The sequence below is a fragment of the Phodopus roborovskii genome, unplaced genomic scaffold (assembly GCF_943737965.1).
Source record: "Phodopus roborovskii unplaced genomic scaffold, PHOROB, whole genome shotgun sequence".
NCBI lineage: Eukaryota > Metazoa > Chordata > Mammalia > Rodentia > Cricetidae > Phodopus > Phodopus roborovskii.
This window is the reverse complement of record NW_026126407.1, coordinates 42,330,728-42,345,713: the sequence shown is the minus strand read 5'-3', so window position 1 is coordinate 42,345,713 and position 14,986 is coordinate 42,330,728. Positions and strand designations below refer to the sequence as shown.

At 43.9% G+C, this 14,986-nt stretch overlaps 1 protein-coding gene across 13 annotated transcripts in view; it reads right to left on the bottom strand.

Moving 5' to 3' along the window:
• Tenm2 (teneurin transmembrane protein 2) overlaps positions 1–14,986 on the bottom strand; it is a 922,050-nt gene that overhangs the window by 185,540 nt on the left and 721,524 nt on the right. For all 13 annotated transcript variants that reach the window (XM_051180940.1, XM_051180941.1, XM_051180943.1 and 10 more), the window contains one exon: positions 7,573–7,778. In XM_051180940.1, coding sequence (XP_051036897.1) covers positions 7,573–7,778 — 206 coding nt within the window. The remainder of the gene's footprint in view (positions 1–7,572; positions 7,779–14,986) is intronic.

Here is a 14,986-nt window from a genome sequence, read left to right as displayed (position 1 = left end):
GTGGATTTGAAACTATAAGCTATATGCAAATAAAACTGTCACTTTGATGTTTTATACCTGGGGTTCTTTGTAAGATTTTATTAGAAGATAAAGGTCCTTTGCTCAGAAAATTGGCAAATCCCTGACTTCCAGACCCTCCGGGATTCTTCCTGAACTAATTATGAGACACAGCAGTACCCTCTGACCCACTCCTCTTAGCCTTCTCTCTCTTTGCAAGTTCCATGAAATACAGCAACATGGTTTGAAAAACATGCAGTGTATTCCCCCCCCCTCTCTCTCTGTGTGTGTGTGTGTGTGAACTTGACTCAAGCAAGAGTTATCTAGGAAGCAGAACCTTAGTTTAGAAAATGCTTCTTCAGATTGCCTGTAAGCCAGTCTATGGAGCGTTTTTTGATTAATGATTGATTCAGGAAGGCTCAGATTCCTGGAGGCAGTGCTACCCCTGGGCTGCTGGCTTGGGTGCTAGAAAAGAGCTGGATGAGCAAGCTATGGGGAGCAAACCAGTAAGCAGAGCCTTTAGCCCCAACTTCAATTCCTGCCTTGAATTCCTGTTCTGACTTCTCCTCACGATATACGATGATCAAGATGTGAAGCCAAACTACGCAAGTTGCTTTTGGTCATGGTGTGTTATCACAGTGTCTTAGTTAGGTTATTATTCCTGTGAAGAGACACCATGACCCCGACGACTGTTATAGAGGAAACATTTACTTGTTAATTCAGAGATGCAGTCCATCATGGCAGGGAGCATGGCCACATGCAGGTAGGCATGGTGCTGGAGAAACAGCTGAATGTCTTACATCTTGCAAGAAACAGTAAGTTGGCTGACATACTGGGTACTCTCCTGAGTACCTGAAACCTTAAAGGCTGCCCTCACAGTGACACTCCAACAAAGCCAAACCTCTGAATAATGCTGCTCCCTGTGAGATTATGGGGGCCTAATTACATTCAAACTACTTCACAAAATAAGGAAAGCTAAATAAGGACAGGGGTTGCCTGTGAATTGCCCCCCCCACACACACACACAACAAGCTCTCTCACTGCCAATCTAGCCACTGGCAGAGTGTTCCAGACTCTGGTGGCAATTTGGATGGTACCAGCTCACCACTGGGGGTGTCTTGAAAAAGTCCTTTCCAAAAGCACGTTCAAACCTTCAGGGAAAAATGCAATGGATTTCACAAGCTCTTCCTAACATACACGACTGTGAAAACATGCCTACTTCATAATGGATATGAATACCTTATTGGGGGCTTCTGCAAAGTACTTGGCAATGTCCTAGAAGGCTGACTGTATGCCCTGGTATTACCTCCAGCCTGCTGTACTCAAGGCACAGACCCAGGAGAGCTCAGTTAATTGGGACCTGGAGCCACAAAGGGCAGACCAGTAGTAGCAAGATGATAATAGCCAGACTGTTGAGCTAGGCAGTTGCCCTAGTTCTCAGTCTCCCACCTTGGCTGGAAACTATGGCCAAGCCTACCTAGCAGGGCAAAAAAGTAGGGAACAAGGAAAAAGGAGAGTCTTTTTCCCAACAAGGCTCTGAGATAGATCAGGATGGGCAGGAGGCAGGAAAAGCTAACATCACTCGTCGCCACTCACAAATTTGCTTTAAAAAATGTCATTAGGAGGATTCTGTGGATGAGGACATAAAGGAATGTTTTCTAAGCTCACTCCTGTGCTCTGAATTCACACATGCCCAGTCTGTCATATTTGCATTTATTTGGTATGATCATGAGGCAGTTTGTGGCCTCTTCTATTGGTTCATGTGCGTAACCCGTGGACTGTTTTGTTTCTGCCACAGAAGCATCTTAGCATAAATGAGAAGCTGCAGGCTCCATTTCCATCTTACTGCTGCTGCTCCATGCCTAGTGCCTCCTGGCAATCAAGCCTCTGAACACACGTTCAAGTTGCCGCTGGAAGTCACTGGGCTCCTGGCTCCATCAGTCTGAGTGATGAAGTAGGCATTTTTAATATTTGCTAAACAGGATTGTGGAGAAGGTGAAGTCTCGGCAGGGCTCCCAAGCGGTAACTGCATCTTGTTGTCTCAGGTTAATCATGTACCTAATTTGCCGATTATTGACTTGTTCTCGCAAAGGGTTTTCCTTGGCTTGACATATCAGCAGCAATCAGTGATGAACTGTCAAGCAAACTTGCTCGCTGCCTTAACCACCCAAGATCCGGACTTGCAGCTACAGACTCTGATCTGAGATTTCTCTGATGCCTAGCCCTGAAGACTGGTCACATGATTATTTTTCTTCCTCAGCCTGATCTGCTTTGTTTCTAGAACTAGGGTTCAGCAAATCTGACACAGTTTGTAGGATTTCAAATATTTGGCAAGATCCAGCCAACTTCGGCTGTACACACATTATCCCCCTAAGATTTTGACTTGGTAGGTGAAGACTGACTTGTTTTCTTCACTGCATCTTAAAAATAACAGTGTTGGGTGTCGAAAATTGCTGCACTTAAAGCACAAAGCCCACATCCTTTCTAACTGACGATGTTTGCAAAATGGTAAGAACTAATTTATGGAGGGGCTCAAGTCAACGAATTAGTCACCTACACAGTGCTGCCGTGTGTTGGCATGGTGTATATTTGCTGGAGAATCTAGCATGGTAAATGTGATTCATAAGGGGTCATTTGTAGGAATAGTCACAGAGCAGCCACTGGGACTGTCACTGCATTCACATTTGTGACCCTCTTTTTCTGGGACTATCATTGACTGGCCCTCGGAAGCTAGGGTGTGACTTGTTATAGGCAATAAGAAAAGGGACTTAGGTTTCATGTGTCAGAGGATTCTTCAGGCACGGGTGCACTTTTTCATCTTGCCTTTCCTTGCCAGGGGGAGCTGGCTGTGTACCTGGTAATAGAAGCTTTGTAGGTCTGTGTCCTTGAATCAGAAGACGACACCAAACAGTCTTTGTTAACTGAAGATGAACACATGAAGCAGGGGCCAGAACCTTGGTGCTGATGTCTGCAGTTGGATAACTCCCTTGGGGGGAGGCTGTGCTCTCACAGAGCAATCTAAGGAAGTGGCAGGGAGGCAGGTTTCAGCAGTAGCTTTGGCCTCCACCCAAGGATGTGTAGCAACCTTCTCTGAGCTGTGATGACCACAAGTATGTCCAAGCATTGCCAATGTGTCTATCTATGGTGAGAGTCAGGGCAGGTCATCATCTCCCCTGTTGGAGAATCACTGAATCACTGATCACTAGACTAAGCAAGAAATAGCATTTGCTATTTTAAGCCACTGGACTGTCAGGCTTTTTTTTTTTTTTTTTTTTTTTTTTTTTTTACTGCTGTGGATATGCTTTGCTAGAACAAACATACACAAACATTTAGCCAAAGGGGACTACTTCAAATTATGAGTATTTTTACTTCTTCTTCTTCTTTTTTTTTTTTTGTTTCTTGAAATTTTCAGCAATGAAAACAAAGTTTATTCTTCAGTAAGAAGAAAATAATGAGGAGATTAATTTTATTTTTAAATCCTGTATTTGTATAATTGTTTGTCTGTATTAGTGGTTTCATCACACACACACACAAACACACACAATTTTTGGAGGTGACTGTCTGTACTGGGGATTGAACCCAGTTTTCACATGCTAGTTGAGCGTGCTTTCCCATCTCAGTTTCCAATACTAAAGTATAATGAAGTACATACTATTTTTCTTTTGGGCTTTAGTTTACCAAGGCTTTCCACATTTTTCCCTTTGTTGTTCTGTCTATTGTTATATAACCACTACAATGTTGTGGGTCAGGTAACACAGGCAAGAGAGAAGACAAAGCTAAGATGGGCCAAGGAATCTATTCCTGGTCACCTGGTGATTGCGTGGCATGCCTCCATCCAAGTTCTTTGTCTAATTACAGAACTTTTTGCCTATATCATGTTGCTTCTGTATTTTCTGCAAAAAGCCAGCTGGGACTGACTCTGAATCTTGGGAAATTTAAGCAGTTTTTTTTTTTAAGGGTTCTCATCTGTATTTAATATCCTTGGACAAGGGTACTAAACTTGTAGTCTCTTGGTCAGAGCAAGATCCTCTATAAAATTTAAACATAGCCATTTCATGCAACACAGTCAATGGAATTTCAACCCCTTCCCCCTCCCTTTCTTTTTCTTTCTCCAGCTCAAATAAGTCACCTTGGCTAGACTGCCAATCCCCATAGAACTTATGTTCCTTGATAGAATATGCCAATAGAAATGAGAAATTCTATAATAGCTTGAGACGTATGTTAGTCACCTGTCCCTGCAGAGAGCTCAGCTCTGTCTCCTCTAGGAAATGTAGCTCATCAAATGGACATGAATGCATGTAATGACTGGGAGTGAGTGTAAGGATGTGCATGGAGTATTTTTCTCCCTCCCCTCCCCTTTTTCAAGCAGGGTCCTGATAGTGTACCTGTCTTGTGCAATTCTGGGCATCTATACTGTGCTGTATCTGACCCCTCAACACCCCCTGTGCCCCCACATTGACAGTGGCACTGAAATCCCAGCTCGTATCAGCCCCTTGCTATTTGTTTCCCTTCTCTTGAAGTATATGCTAGGGTTGTCCCTGGAGTGGAGCTATTTTGAGAGGACGGTCGCTAGAACAATCACGAGCTTGGCAGGAGATGGACAGTGTGGTGTAGCCACAAAAGAAGAAAAGACATTGTCATTGAGGACTGGAGTCCTGAATGTCAGAACAGCAGGGGAACTGAGTGGAGTGTGTCTGTAGCTGCTGTCTGCTATCACTCAGTTGCAGGGCTGTCATACTGACTTGCTGTAATCACAACTTTCCCAGGCTCTGGTGTCCAAAGCGTGCAAGGCAAAGGGGAACAACAGAGCCAGGGAACAACATTGAGGAGGCAACATTTTCCTGAGCATGGCTCCTTGCAGCCGACTAGCTGAGAGGAAAGTTGTTGCTCAGCGGTGCCCAGAGGCATATTCATCCATTCTCAAATCATGCCAACTAGCAGATTTCACCACTGTAAATCCTTCATTACTGCTACAGCAGAATCGGTGGAGCCTGAAGGTCAAGCAGACCACCTAACAATCTGCATAACTTCCCAGAGTAGCATCCTGCTGCCTGGCCAGAAGCTCTGGGGCTGCCTTGGGGACCACTCTCAGCTGATCCTCTTTCTCTGGATGAGGGTCTCTTTGGAGAGCAGCTGTCTGTTTGGTCAGGGAAAGTGTTCACACATCTCTGGATAATCCATGCCTAGCCCAATAAATATTTTTCCTGGATGGATGGATGGAGGACTCATTGATTACCACTTTACATATTGGTCCCAATAGCATGCACTGTGTATGGTAATAAAAACCTACACAGCCCTCCCTGCTCAAAAAACAAAATCACCCTTACAGTCCTTATATCGATCATTGAAGGCTATAAAGATGGGATTGCAAATAAGTTTCATCTCGACAGCCAACACTGGTCGATTGGTAGTGGCTGCCTTGAGAGTATGCAGAGAGGTAGTTGTATGCTGGGTTCAGTGAGGAAAAGTGCTGTCATTGATTAGCAATGTCTGCTCTGAGCTAAAGAAGAGGATATGGTGGACTTACTGCTTCCTATTTGCTAACGATTTTAAAATCTTAATTTCTTCTGCTAGAATTTTCTAGATGAATATATTTCCAACACATTTCAAATCCAGCTTTGACTGGACATCTGGGTGCATTCACCCCACAGTGTGCTTCCTAAGGTATTTTATATTTTTGCTAGATTTGAGGGGAAATGAGGCAGGGAAAACTTAGCTTTTCTCAGAAAATATAATTTTTGTTGGAAAAGTAAATCAAGCTAGGTAGGTGTTAATTCAGTCCAAATGGTATGCGTAATGAAATATATACCAGGAAGACACAAGGTGATAAATATGAGTTCCATGATAAGGCCTATTTTCTTTGTTCCTAACTCTGGCAATAATCTCCCCTTTACATTGCCAAGGATTTCCCAAGGAGGTCAGTTCATGGTACCACAGAGAAACATCACTAGATACCAGTTCCATACATCACTCTTCCCAAATACAATGGTCCATTACCTAGTGTGCCTTTAATGAAATTACTTTTCAATTTAAGGCACCCCAAAATTCACTCATAGGCCAATGAGAGTAAGCTAGACATTAGTAGGGTATCACATCTTTAAAAACAACAATTCATGTGACATAAATTTAACTTAAATCTCACTAGTTTTAGTTCATTCACTGTTATGTCACCACCGCAGGCAATTTCAGAGCTATTTGCTTCATCTGTTGCTGTTAGAAATCAGTCCTCACTATAAGAGACCATCCTGAGAGAGGTAACCTGGACTCAGAAAGACACATATGGTGTGTACCCACTCAAAAGTAACTGTAAAGTAAAGGCTAATCCACCCAGAGAGACCCGGAGAGGCTAGGTAACAAGGAGGGCTCAAGGGGGAATGTATGGATCTCCCTGGGTGGGTGGGCATGGGAACTGGAAGGATCAGATTAGGAGGTAGGCAGAGGGGGACAGTGCTGAGAGATAACTGGAAAGGGGGGCTTTGCAGAGTTGAGTAGAAGCCTGATGCAAAGGAAACTTCCATGAGTCTACAAGGATGGCCCCAGCTAAGACTACAAGCAGCAGCCATCCCTGATCAGATTGGAGACTTCATCCACTGACTGGTAGAAGCAGATTCAGAGATCCAGGGCCAAACATTGGGCCATGCTTGGGTAGTTCTGCTGAGTACAGGGAGGCAGGATTGTAAGAAACTGGTGGGTCAGGAACATAGAGGAAAAACACACAGAAACTACTAGCCTGGCTCATGGGGACTCTGAACCAACAACCAGGGAGCCTTCACAGGACTGACATAGGCTCAACTGCCTATGACAGTTGTGTAGGTTGGACTACTTGTGGGACTCCTGGTAATGGGAACAGGGCTGTCCCTGGTGCTTTGACTGCCTCTTGGGAACTTATTCCTCATTCTGGACTGCCTTGTCCAGATTGAATACAGGGAGAGGTGCTTGGTATTATGGCAGCTTGATATGTCTGCTCTTCTCTGAGTGATTACAGAGAAGGAGTGGATTGGGAGGTGGTGGCTGGGAGGAAGGGGAAGAAAGTGGGGGGAGGGGAGGGAGGGGAGGCTATGGTCAGGATATTTAAAAGAAAAGAAAAAAGAATTCAGTCCCTATTTCCTGGCAACTGCCCTCCTACTTTCTGCATCTATGGATTTGCCTAGTCCAGAGTGTTTATAAATAAAACTGTACAGCACAAGGCCTTTTTTTATCTGTCTTCCTTCATTTAGCTTAGTGTAACCATGAATGCTGTATCAAATCACAGCACTCTATTCCTCTTTATGTCTGAGTAATATTCCATTGTATAGCCTTGTCACATTTTGTTTATCCAGTCGTTCATCATTTGGACACTCATGTTGCTCCCTGTCCTATGGTAAGTTTACAGTTTTTTATCCCAATAACTGACCACCTTTACTCTGTAGTGGCAGAACTATTTTGATTCCTGCCAGGAATATACAAGGGCTCCAATTTTTCCTAATCCTTGTCAATACTTGTTCTTGTCTGTGCTTTGATTCCAGGCATTTTAGTCAGTATGAAGCAATGCACCCGTATAAGTTATCCACTTGGTTCCATCAAGTGTGGCCATACCTGTGCATGAGACGGTGGCAGTCCTCTCCGTATATAGACACCAAAGAGGGCATCCTTCCCCAGGGAGATGTTGAACTTTAAGAACTGGGGCTGACTGATGTGAATCTGTGACCTCCAAAACACCCCTGGTGGGACTTCCTGTGTCACGCGTCGACCAACTTCCGCCTCGCCACTGTCTATGCTGCTGTTTTTCAATGACCAGGGCACTAGAACACAGGAATAGACATCAAGTCAATAACACTTGTTTACATTACTTGACTGTACATTTATATTTAATTGTGTGACAGAATTTTTTGTTGTTTCAAAATTAAGATTAAATGCATCCTTTATAAGTGACAGCTAAAACATTGTGGATTTAAACAAGCAAACAAAAAGCTATAAATTCATACCCCAGGGTATCTGAGACCCTGGCATGGTGATTTTATTTTCTTTTTAGAAATTGTATTATTATTCTCAACTAGTCAAATATACGCAGATTCAGGGTCTGAGAAGGAGACATGACGTCCCATCCCCCACATGACTGCATCTTAAAAGGACAGGAGGGAAGGGGGTGGTGGCCATGCTAATTTGGAACCATTCTTAATTCTTTCAAAAGCCTCTCATTACTCTTTCTAGACAAGTGTAGCCTACGCTGACACTTAGGACAAAAAGCAGTTCCAAACCCCAAATAAACACAATAGTTCAGCAGAAAACAAAGACAGCACCTGACACTGGAGTGGCTTCTTCCTTAAGGAGGAAAGGATGGAAGGATCATGACAAGTCACATCTTTGCCTTGTGACTTTGACACACAATGGTTACAGTCTTTGGGTTGCTGATCCCGAAAATTTCATTTCCTCAGCACTTAAATAATAGAAGTTCCGCTAAACAAAACACCCCAACTCCCCCCCCCCAAAAAACCTGTTTTCCTTCTTTTCTTTACTTTTCCTTCCTTCCTCTTCATTCCTTCTCCTTTCCTTCCTTCCCTCCTCTACTCTGTCTTCCTCTTTTCTTGAGACAGGGTCTTTCTCTGTAGTCCAGGTTAGCATGGAACCCATACTGTATGTAAGCCCAGGCTAGTCATGACTCATAGCAGTCCCCCCCCCCCCCCCCCGAGTCAGCCTCCCAAGTGCTGGGATTACAGGCATCGACCAGCAGGCTCAGCTTGCAGTTTCTAAGAGCTAACTAGCTCTCCTCCTGTCCTTCTAAAGGTGCTTTCTTTTGCAACCAGGGAAAAGGAAAAGCCGAGGCCAGTTGCCCCAGAGTAGCAAGTTAATTTCTCTACTGGCACATTGTTTTCCCTGTCACCATGGGTGAGAACACATGTCTAGAACTTGGTTGCATAGATGTCATTTGTGATGACCTCAATGGATACAACCACAGCAGGAAATAAAAAACTCCACATCGTACCATCTTCCTGGCTCAAGAGCTTCTAAGCCAATGGAAACTAACCACAGAAAGAAGTTCTTTTTGTATCTGTTCCATTCCAAGAATGTGGATCACACTGAAGGCCCTGTTCTCTGAGCATCTTTAGTCTGGACCAAGGAGGCATATCAAGTTCCCTTCAGTGCTCTGCAGTAGATGGACATCCCTGAAAATTCTCTGCCTGTATACACAATCCCTATGCACTATCCAGGGGCCGGATGCTTGTGGAAACTTAGAGGACTCCTGGAGACTGACTTTAAAGATAAATGACTCTCTGACTCAGCAGAGGCTGGCTCTGTCACCCTAACCAGTGGCACCAGGAAGAGACTCTTATGTGGTCTTGACCCTAGTAATTTCCACATCTGTAAAATGGGCAGCCAATATTTTTGGAATTCAGAAGGTCTTTCATGTGTACACTATAAAAGACCAGAGTGACCTGAATGAAGTCATTCCACCCCCACCCCCCACCCTGCCAACCGTGAAGGATGATTGGTTTGTATTCACCTCAGGAGGAGGTCAACAGGGACTTAGACGGAATAAAACTGGGCAATGGGCTCCTGAGGGGAGTTTGCAAGTTCTCATCTGGTAAGAGAAACATGCTATGAAGTCCTGAGTGGATTGGACCCATAGGAGCAAAGTAACTAGTGCATCAGGAGCCCTGGCTGAATGCTAGCTGTGTCCAGCAGGCACTAAACATGTGCCACGGGGAACATGGGATAGTGTATGAAAGCAAAGGCTCTGGCTGCCCTACCTCATGGCTCAGCTCAATGCTTGCTGAATGCACCAGCTTTCTGTGGCTCAGTTGCCTTGTCTGTCTAGCGGGGACATTACTATTCCTTGTTTCATAGGGCTGTTATGAGGAGTCAATGAGTTGATCCACACAAAGCTCTCAGAATCATTTCTGGCACAAAATAAGTATTGTCTAAGGTGCTAACCCTCAAACATCTATTGTTAATTTGAGGGATTTCTGAAATCACGGTGAGCCCAGGAGAAAACATTTGTTTTCACAACTTAGTCAGAGGCTGTGAGAGCTATAAATTGAAAACTTTTTATTTAAAAATGTTACTTTTGTCAGATTTCCCTACCCAAAGTAAAGCCTTTTGGGGGTACGGAATGTTATATTAAACAAGGGCCCAGTAGGGAAGGAACGAAACAGGCAAGCAAACAAATCAAACAAGAACAAGAAGAACCACCGTGGACAAGAATAGCTGTAGGCCTTTAATAGAGACCAAAGCAAATGCTAGCAGAGTCACAAGTGAGGAAAATGCATTAGCATTGAAAACGCTTTGAAGACCCACGCTCTATCTCTTAGCTTAATAGCACTGTCACCTTAACAGATAGGTGACAGGTGTTTTGTCACATCTGTTTGCCCCACAGCTGCTGGGCTAAGGGCAGGCTGGGCAACACAGGCTGGTGATCTGCAGCCAGCAGCCTGTGGTGGGCTCTGGAAACCTAAGTGAATTCTGACCAGTGGCCCACTGGAGACGTGGGTGGGAGTAGGCTTCCCCAGTGATTGCTCTGAAGAAATCCAGGAAAAAATGACACAGGGCTCTACTTTCAGAGTCAAAGGAACCCCCCCCCTTCTTGTACAGGACCCTCACTTTACACAGGTGTGTTCAGAAAACCACCCTCAGCTGTCCGTGGGTAGAGACCACCTACTCGGCAGCCACACTTTCTTCATGTGTCACCCTCCAAACTGAGACACGGAGTGTGGGGATGGACTACAAGGTTGGAGGGGCAGCTTGATAGAGTTCAACCCCTGGCGCCCAGGCAGTATGACTTCCAGCACTTAGTTTATCCGTTCTGGGCCTCCAGTCCTCTGTTGTAAAATGGGAACCATATACAGTGTGTGCGATGAGTGTCTGCAAAGAGCATACCACCAGGCCCAGAACTCAGTATTAGCAAAATAAATGAGGCCAGGTACAGGGGATGGAAAGTGGTCAGACAAGAAGGAAATACTACTGGCTTTCTTATTGGAGGAAAAGAAAAAAAAAATCTTTTTAAAAGATAGAAAGTTTGGTTTATATACGTGATCTATATGTATGTGTGTCTGCCCATGTCTTGAGAGAGTCTAACTTTGTATGGATAGATTTAGCTGGAAGAATAAGCTTAAACCTGGGCATCTGAGTCTGATCCAGCTTCAGGTCAATGGCAACACACTCCTGAACACACCACCTCTACCTTGTGTTTCACTCGGTAGGGACACAGCCTGCAGTACCTGATGATGCCGCTGGGGGGCTCTGCAGGCCTCCTCAGCACTCTTGCTGTTTCCCCTAGTTGGGAGAGCATGTCTGTGTACCCCATGTCCTGCAAACCTTGTATCACCCTGCCAAATGGGCCTCTCTCCACCTGCCCATCTGGTGGGTAATTTTCAGCAAAGCCCTGTGACAATTGGGTGACAAGAGAGCCTTGAGGAACACTTACTTTGAAGACTTGCATATAAGCTGAACTTTTTTTTTTTTTTTTTTTTAAAGAACAAAAACAAAATTACCTTTTGAAACTCTGTGTGGAATTTGCTATTTAAAGAATTTTCCTTGTGGACTGTTTGGAAGAATTGCAAGTGAAGTTCTGGTGTATCTTTCCTTAAAACTAATTAATAAACAAATGCGCCAGAAGATGTGGGATATAGTAGTAAGGCCCATATGATAAAGGATCAAAAGCCTGGGCCTGGCACTAACGACCTTGAACATTTTGTGGAAGGATGGGTGGAAATAAACTATTTTGAGTTGAATCTTATCCTTGCTGCTAAGAAACCACAGTTTTAGGATGTCTAGCTCTCAGGGTCTCAATGTCCTTCTCTATGTAAAAGTGGTAGGGACTCAGAGGACTCAGAGGGGTGTGTGCATGGCTGGGGAGGGCATCCATCAGTAGACCAGGGCAGGACCATTAGAAAGCACTTATAGCTGGTTTAAGGATGTCTTTAATTTTAACAAACTCAGTGGTCTTGACATAAGCTCTTTCAACTGGAGGATGGCATTCTAGTTTGCATCTCTGTTGCTGTGATAAAACCCTGACCAAAAGCAACATGGGGTAGAAAAGGTTTATTTGGCTTATATATCCAGGTCACAATCTGTCACTGATGGAGGTGTGGGTAGGAATTCCAGCAGGAGCAGGGGCAGGAGCCATGAAAGAAAGCTGCTTAATGATTTGTTACTGATTCTGCTCAGCCTGCTTCTTTCTACAACCCAGGACCACAGGTCCAGGAGTGGCACCTCCCACAGTGGCATGAGCCCTCCCCCATCAATTAGCAGTCAAGAAAATGCCCCACAGACATGCCTGCAGGCAAATCTGATGGAGGCAATACCTCAATGGAGGTTCTGTCTTCCCATGTGTCTCAAGCTGACAAACAAGAATAGCCATCACAGATGGCAAATAAAATCTTCAAAACGGATTTCCCAGGGTGCACAACTGAATGATGAGTTTGCAAAACCTTTTTTCTTCTCTAGAGGTACATATGTGCACATGTATTCATGCATGTAATTTTTATTTTGAATTGACTTCAGGTTTAAAATCATTTCAGGTGTTACATGAAATTTCTGTAGTCTTTAACCCAAGTTCTGCAAATATTTTACACATGAACTTTAGCATCGTTTTCTTTCCCCATATATGTATTGACATACCTGTATGTCTATGCATGCATGCAGTCAACCTTCCATATCTGGGGGCTCTACATATGTGGATTCAGTGGATCAAAACCATTTGAAAAGAATTGAATCTATATCAAACATATGCATTAAACACCTGTTTTTTTCTTGGGACTCCCTGAACAGAACATGTAGAGATGATTTAATATAAAGGGAAGGATGTGCCTAGGTTATGCAAATAGTACAACATTTTATATAGGGGTATTGGGAACACACAGATTTTTGTTATCTGGAGAAGACTGAATCAGTCTCTCTCTCTGTGTGTGCGTTTGTGAGAGAGAGAGAGAGAGAGAGAGAGAGAGAGAGAGAGAGAGAGAGAGAGAGAGAGAGGAAAGAGAGAAAGAGTTTATTTTCCCTTGGGAGCATTGAGAATCAGTTACAAAGAAAACACTCTTTTACCTGTGCATACTTCCATTTATTACAGTGCAGTCATCAAACCCAAGAAACTAACCTTGTTACCATGCAATGTTTAGTTCACAGACCTCATTCTAATTCGCCAGTCATCACAATAATGTTCTTTATGGCAAAAGAAAGAATTTTCTAGTCTTTTAAAAAATAATGAAAGTGGATATATTAAAAGTTGCAGTTTTAAAAACAATAAAGGAGGGGAGAAAAGAGGTAAAAACTACAAATTGCTACAAACTGCATGGGGACCCATCTAATGGACCATGTGATTGCAGGCAGGTCAAGTGCTAGCCAGTGTCTGGGGGCACAGATTTTTGTTTCTTCTCTTAGAACAAAGAGACAGCAAAGCTAGGCTGGATCCCACAAATAAAGGTTTGAGCCAAGGTTCTCCCTAGCCATACAGCTATCCTAGGACAAGAACATAGCTGGTCCCTAACAGGATACTATAGAGAGACAGAGAGTGAGGGAATGATAACAACCAGATTCAGTGTTTATGTACATGGATAACCTCACATGGAGAAATGTAGGGGTCTCAAGGAGGCTGATCAGCCCCAGATATGGACCTCAGCAGCAGTAATTACCAGTTTTATGCCTCTAGGCTAGTCACCACCCTTGTCTGATTCAGTCTTCCCATCTGAATAATGGATTCCTGAAGATTCAACCAATGCCATGTAGACATGCTGGTGTTTCTGCTCTTTAGCTTGTATGTCACAGCATTCCCTTAAGTCAGTTAGAACTGGGAGCTCACATATTTGAAGGCTAAATTTGTAATGGTATAATTTCATATATAGACTGCCCAGAGGCTGTACAATTAATAAAAGAGGCCCAGGGACTGGAGTGGGGCTTTCCAAAGCCACAACAATTTTTCAGAGCAGCTGAAATCAATGAACAACGAACGGCCAGTACACTTGCAGCCTGTCAGGGGCAGTGCATAGGTCATGCATATTAAAATATGAGGGTCAGAGCAATCAAAGCTACAAGTCTGATGGTTCCAAATGGTTCCAGCTGCTTCTTGTGTGAGCAGCTCTGTGCACCCTGCCTGAGTGAAGGGCAGCCAGACTTTACTTAGTTAACAATGATGAATGAACATCCTAAGCATTTGGCTGGGTCATCTCATACTCAAGCAATAAATATTTATCAAGGATCTACTGTGCTAGTATATAAACTCTGATCCACACAGAGCCGGGATGCATGTCATATTCTCATCCCATATTCCAACAGCTCAGGTAGCCTGAAGTCCTGGGTCATACGGTATTGATTTTAGAATGAATTGGGGATCTCCAGAGAAGAGACATGACAGAGCATCCTGTGATCATCTTGGGTAAGTGGACCCAGTGTTGACTGGGTGCTGGACAGTGTCTGGGAAAGACATTCCAGCAAGCAGGGCTAGGACCTCCCAAAGCTAGGACCCTCCATGGGAGCCTTGTCTATCCATGAGCTATACAATGAAAAGTGGAGGTCTTGGCCATTTCCCCCAAGAGGCTGGTGTCTGAGACCCTCCAGTTCTGGATAGCACATCTTCAGCCTATGCGAGAGATTTGTGGTGTTTCTAAAGTAACACTCTGATGCTCAATTTTACACGATCATCCAACTCTATCACTCCACGGAAGATTGCTCATGTAAATGCGAAACTATTGCCTACTTCTGAGACGTGTACCTAAAATTTCAACCAGTTAAATAAGACTGATGTTGAGGAAAATGACAGTCTTCCACAGCTGCATTAGGACTAATCATTTCAGAACATGGTATCATAACTCATTTATGGAAACAGAGAAGTTATTCCCCAAACAAGTGATAAAGGGAACGGACTCATAGTTATACCAGGGAAATGAGGCCTCATATTAATACTCCCTAACTTCCCTGAGCCCTGGAGTCTCCTCCACATAAATCTGCCTTGCAGATTATTCTGCCTCACATATTTTTATCTATTGCAAATAAAGTTGAATTCAGAAGATTGCCTCAG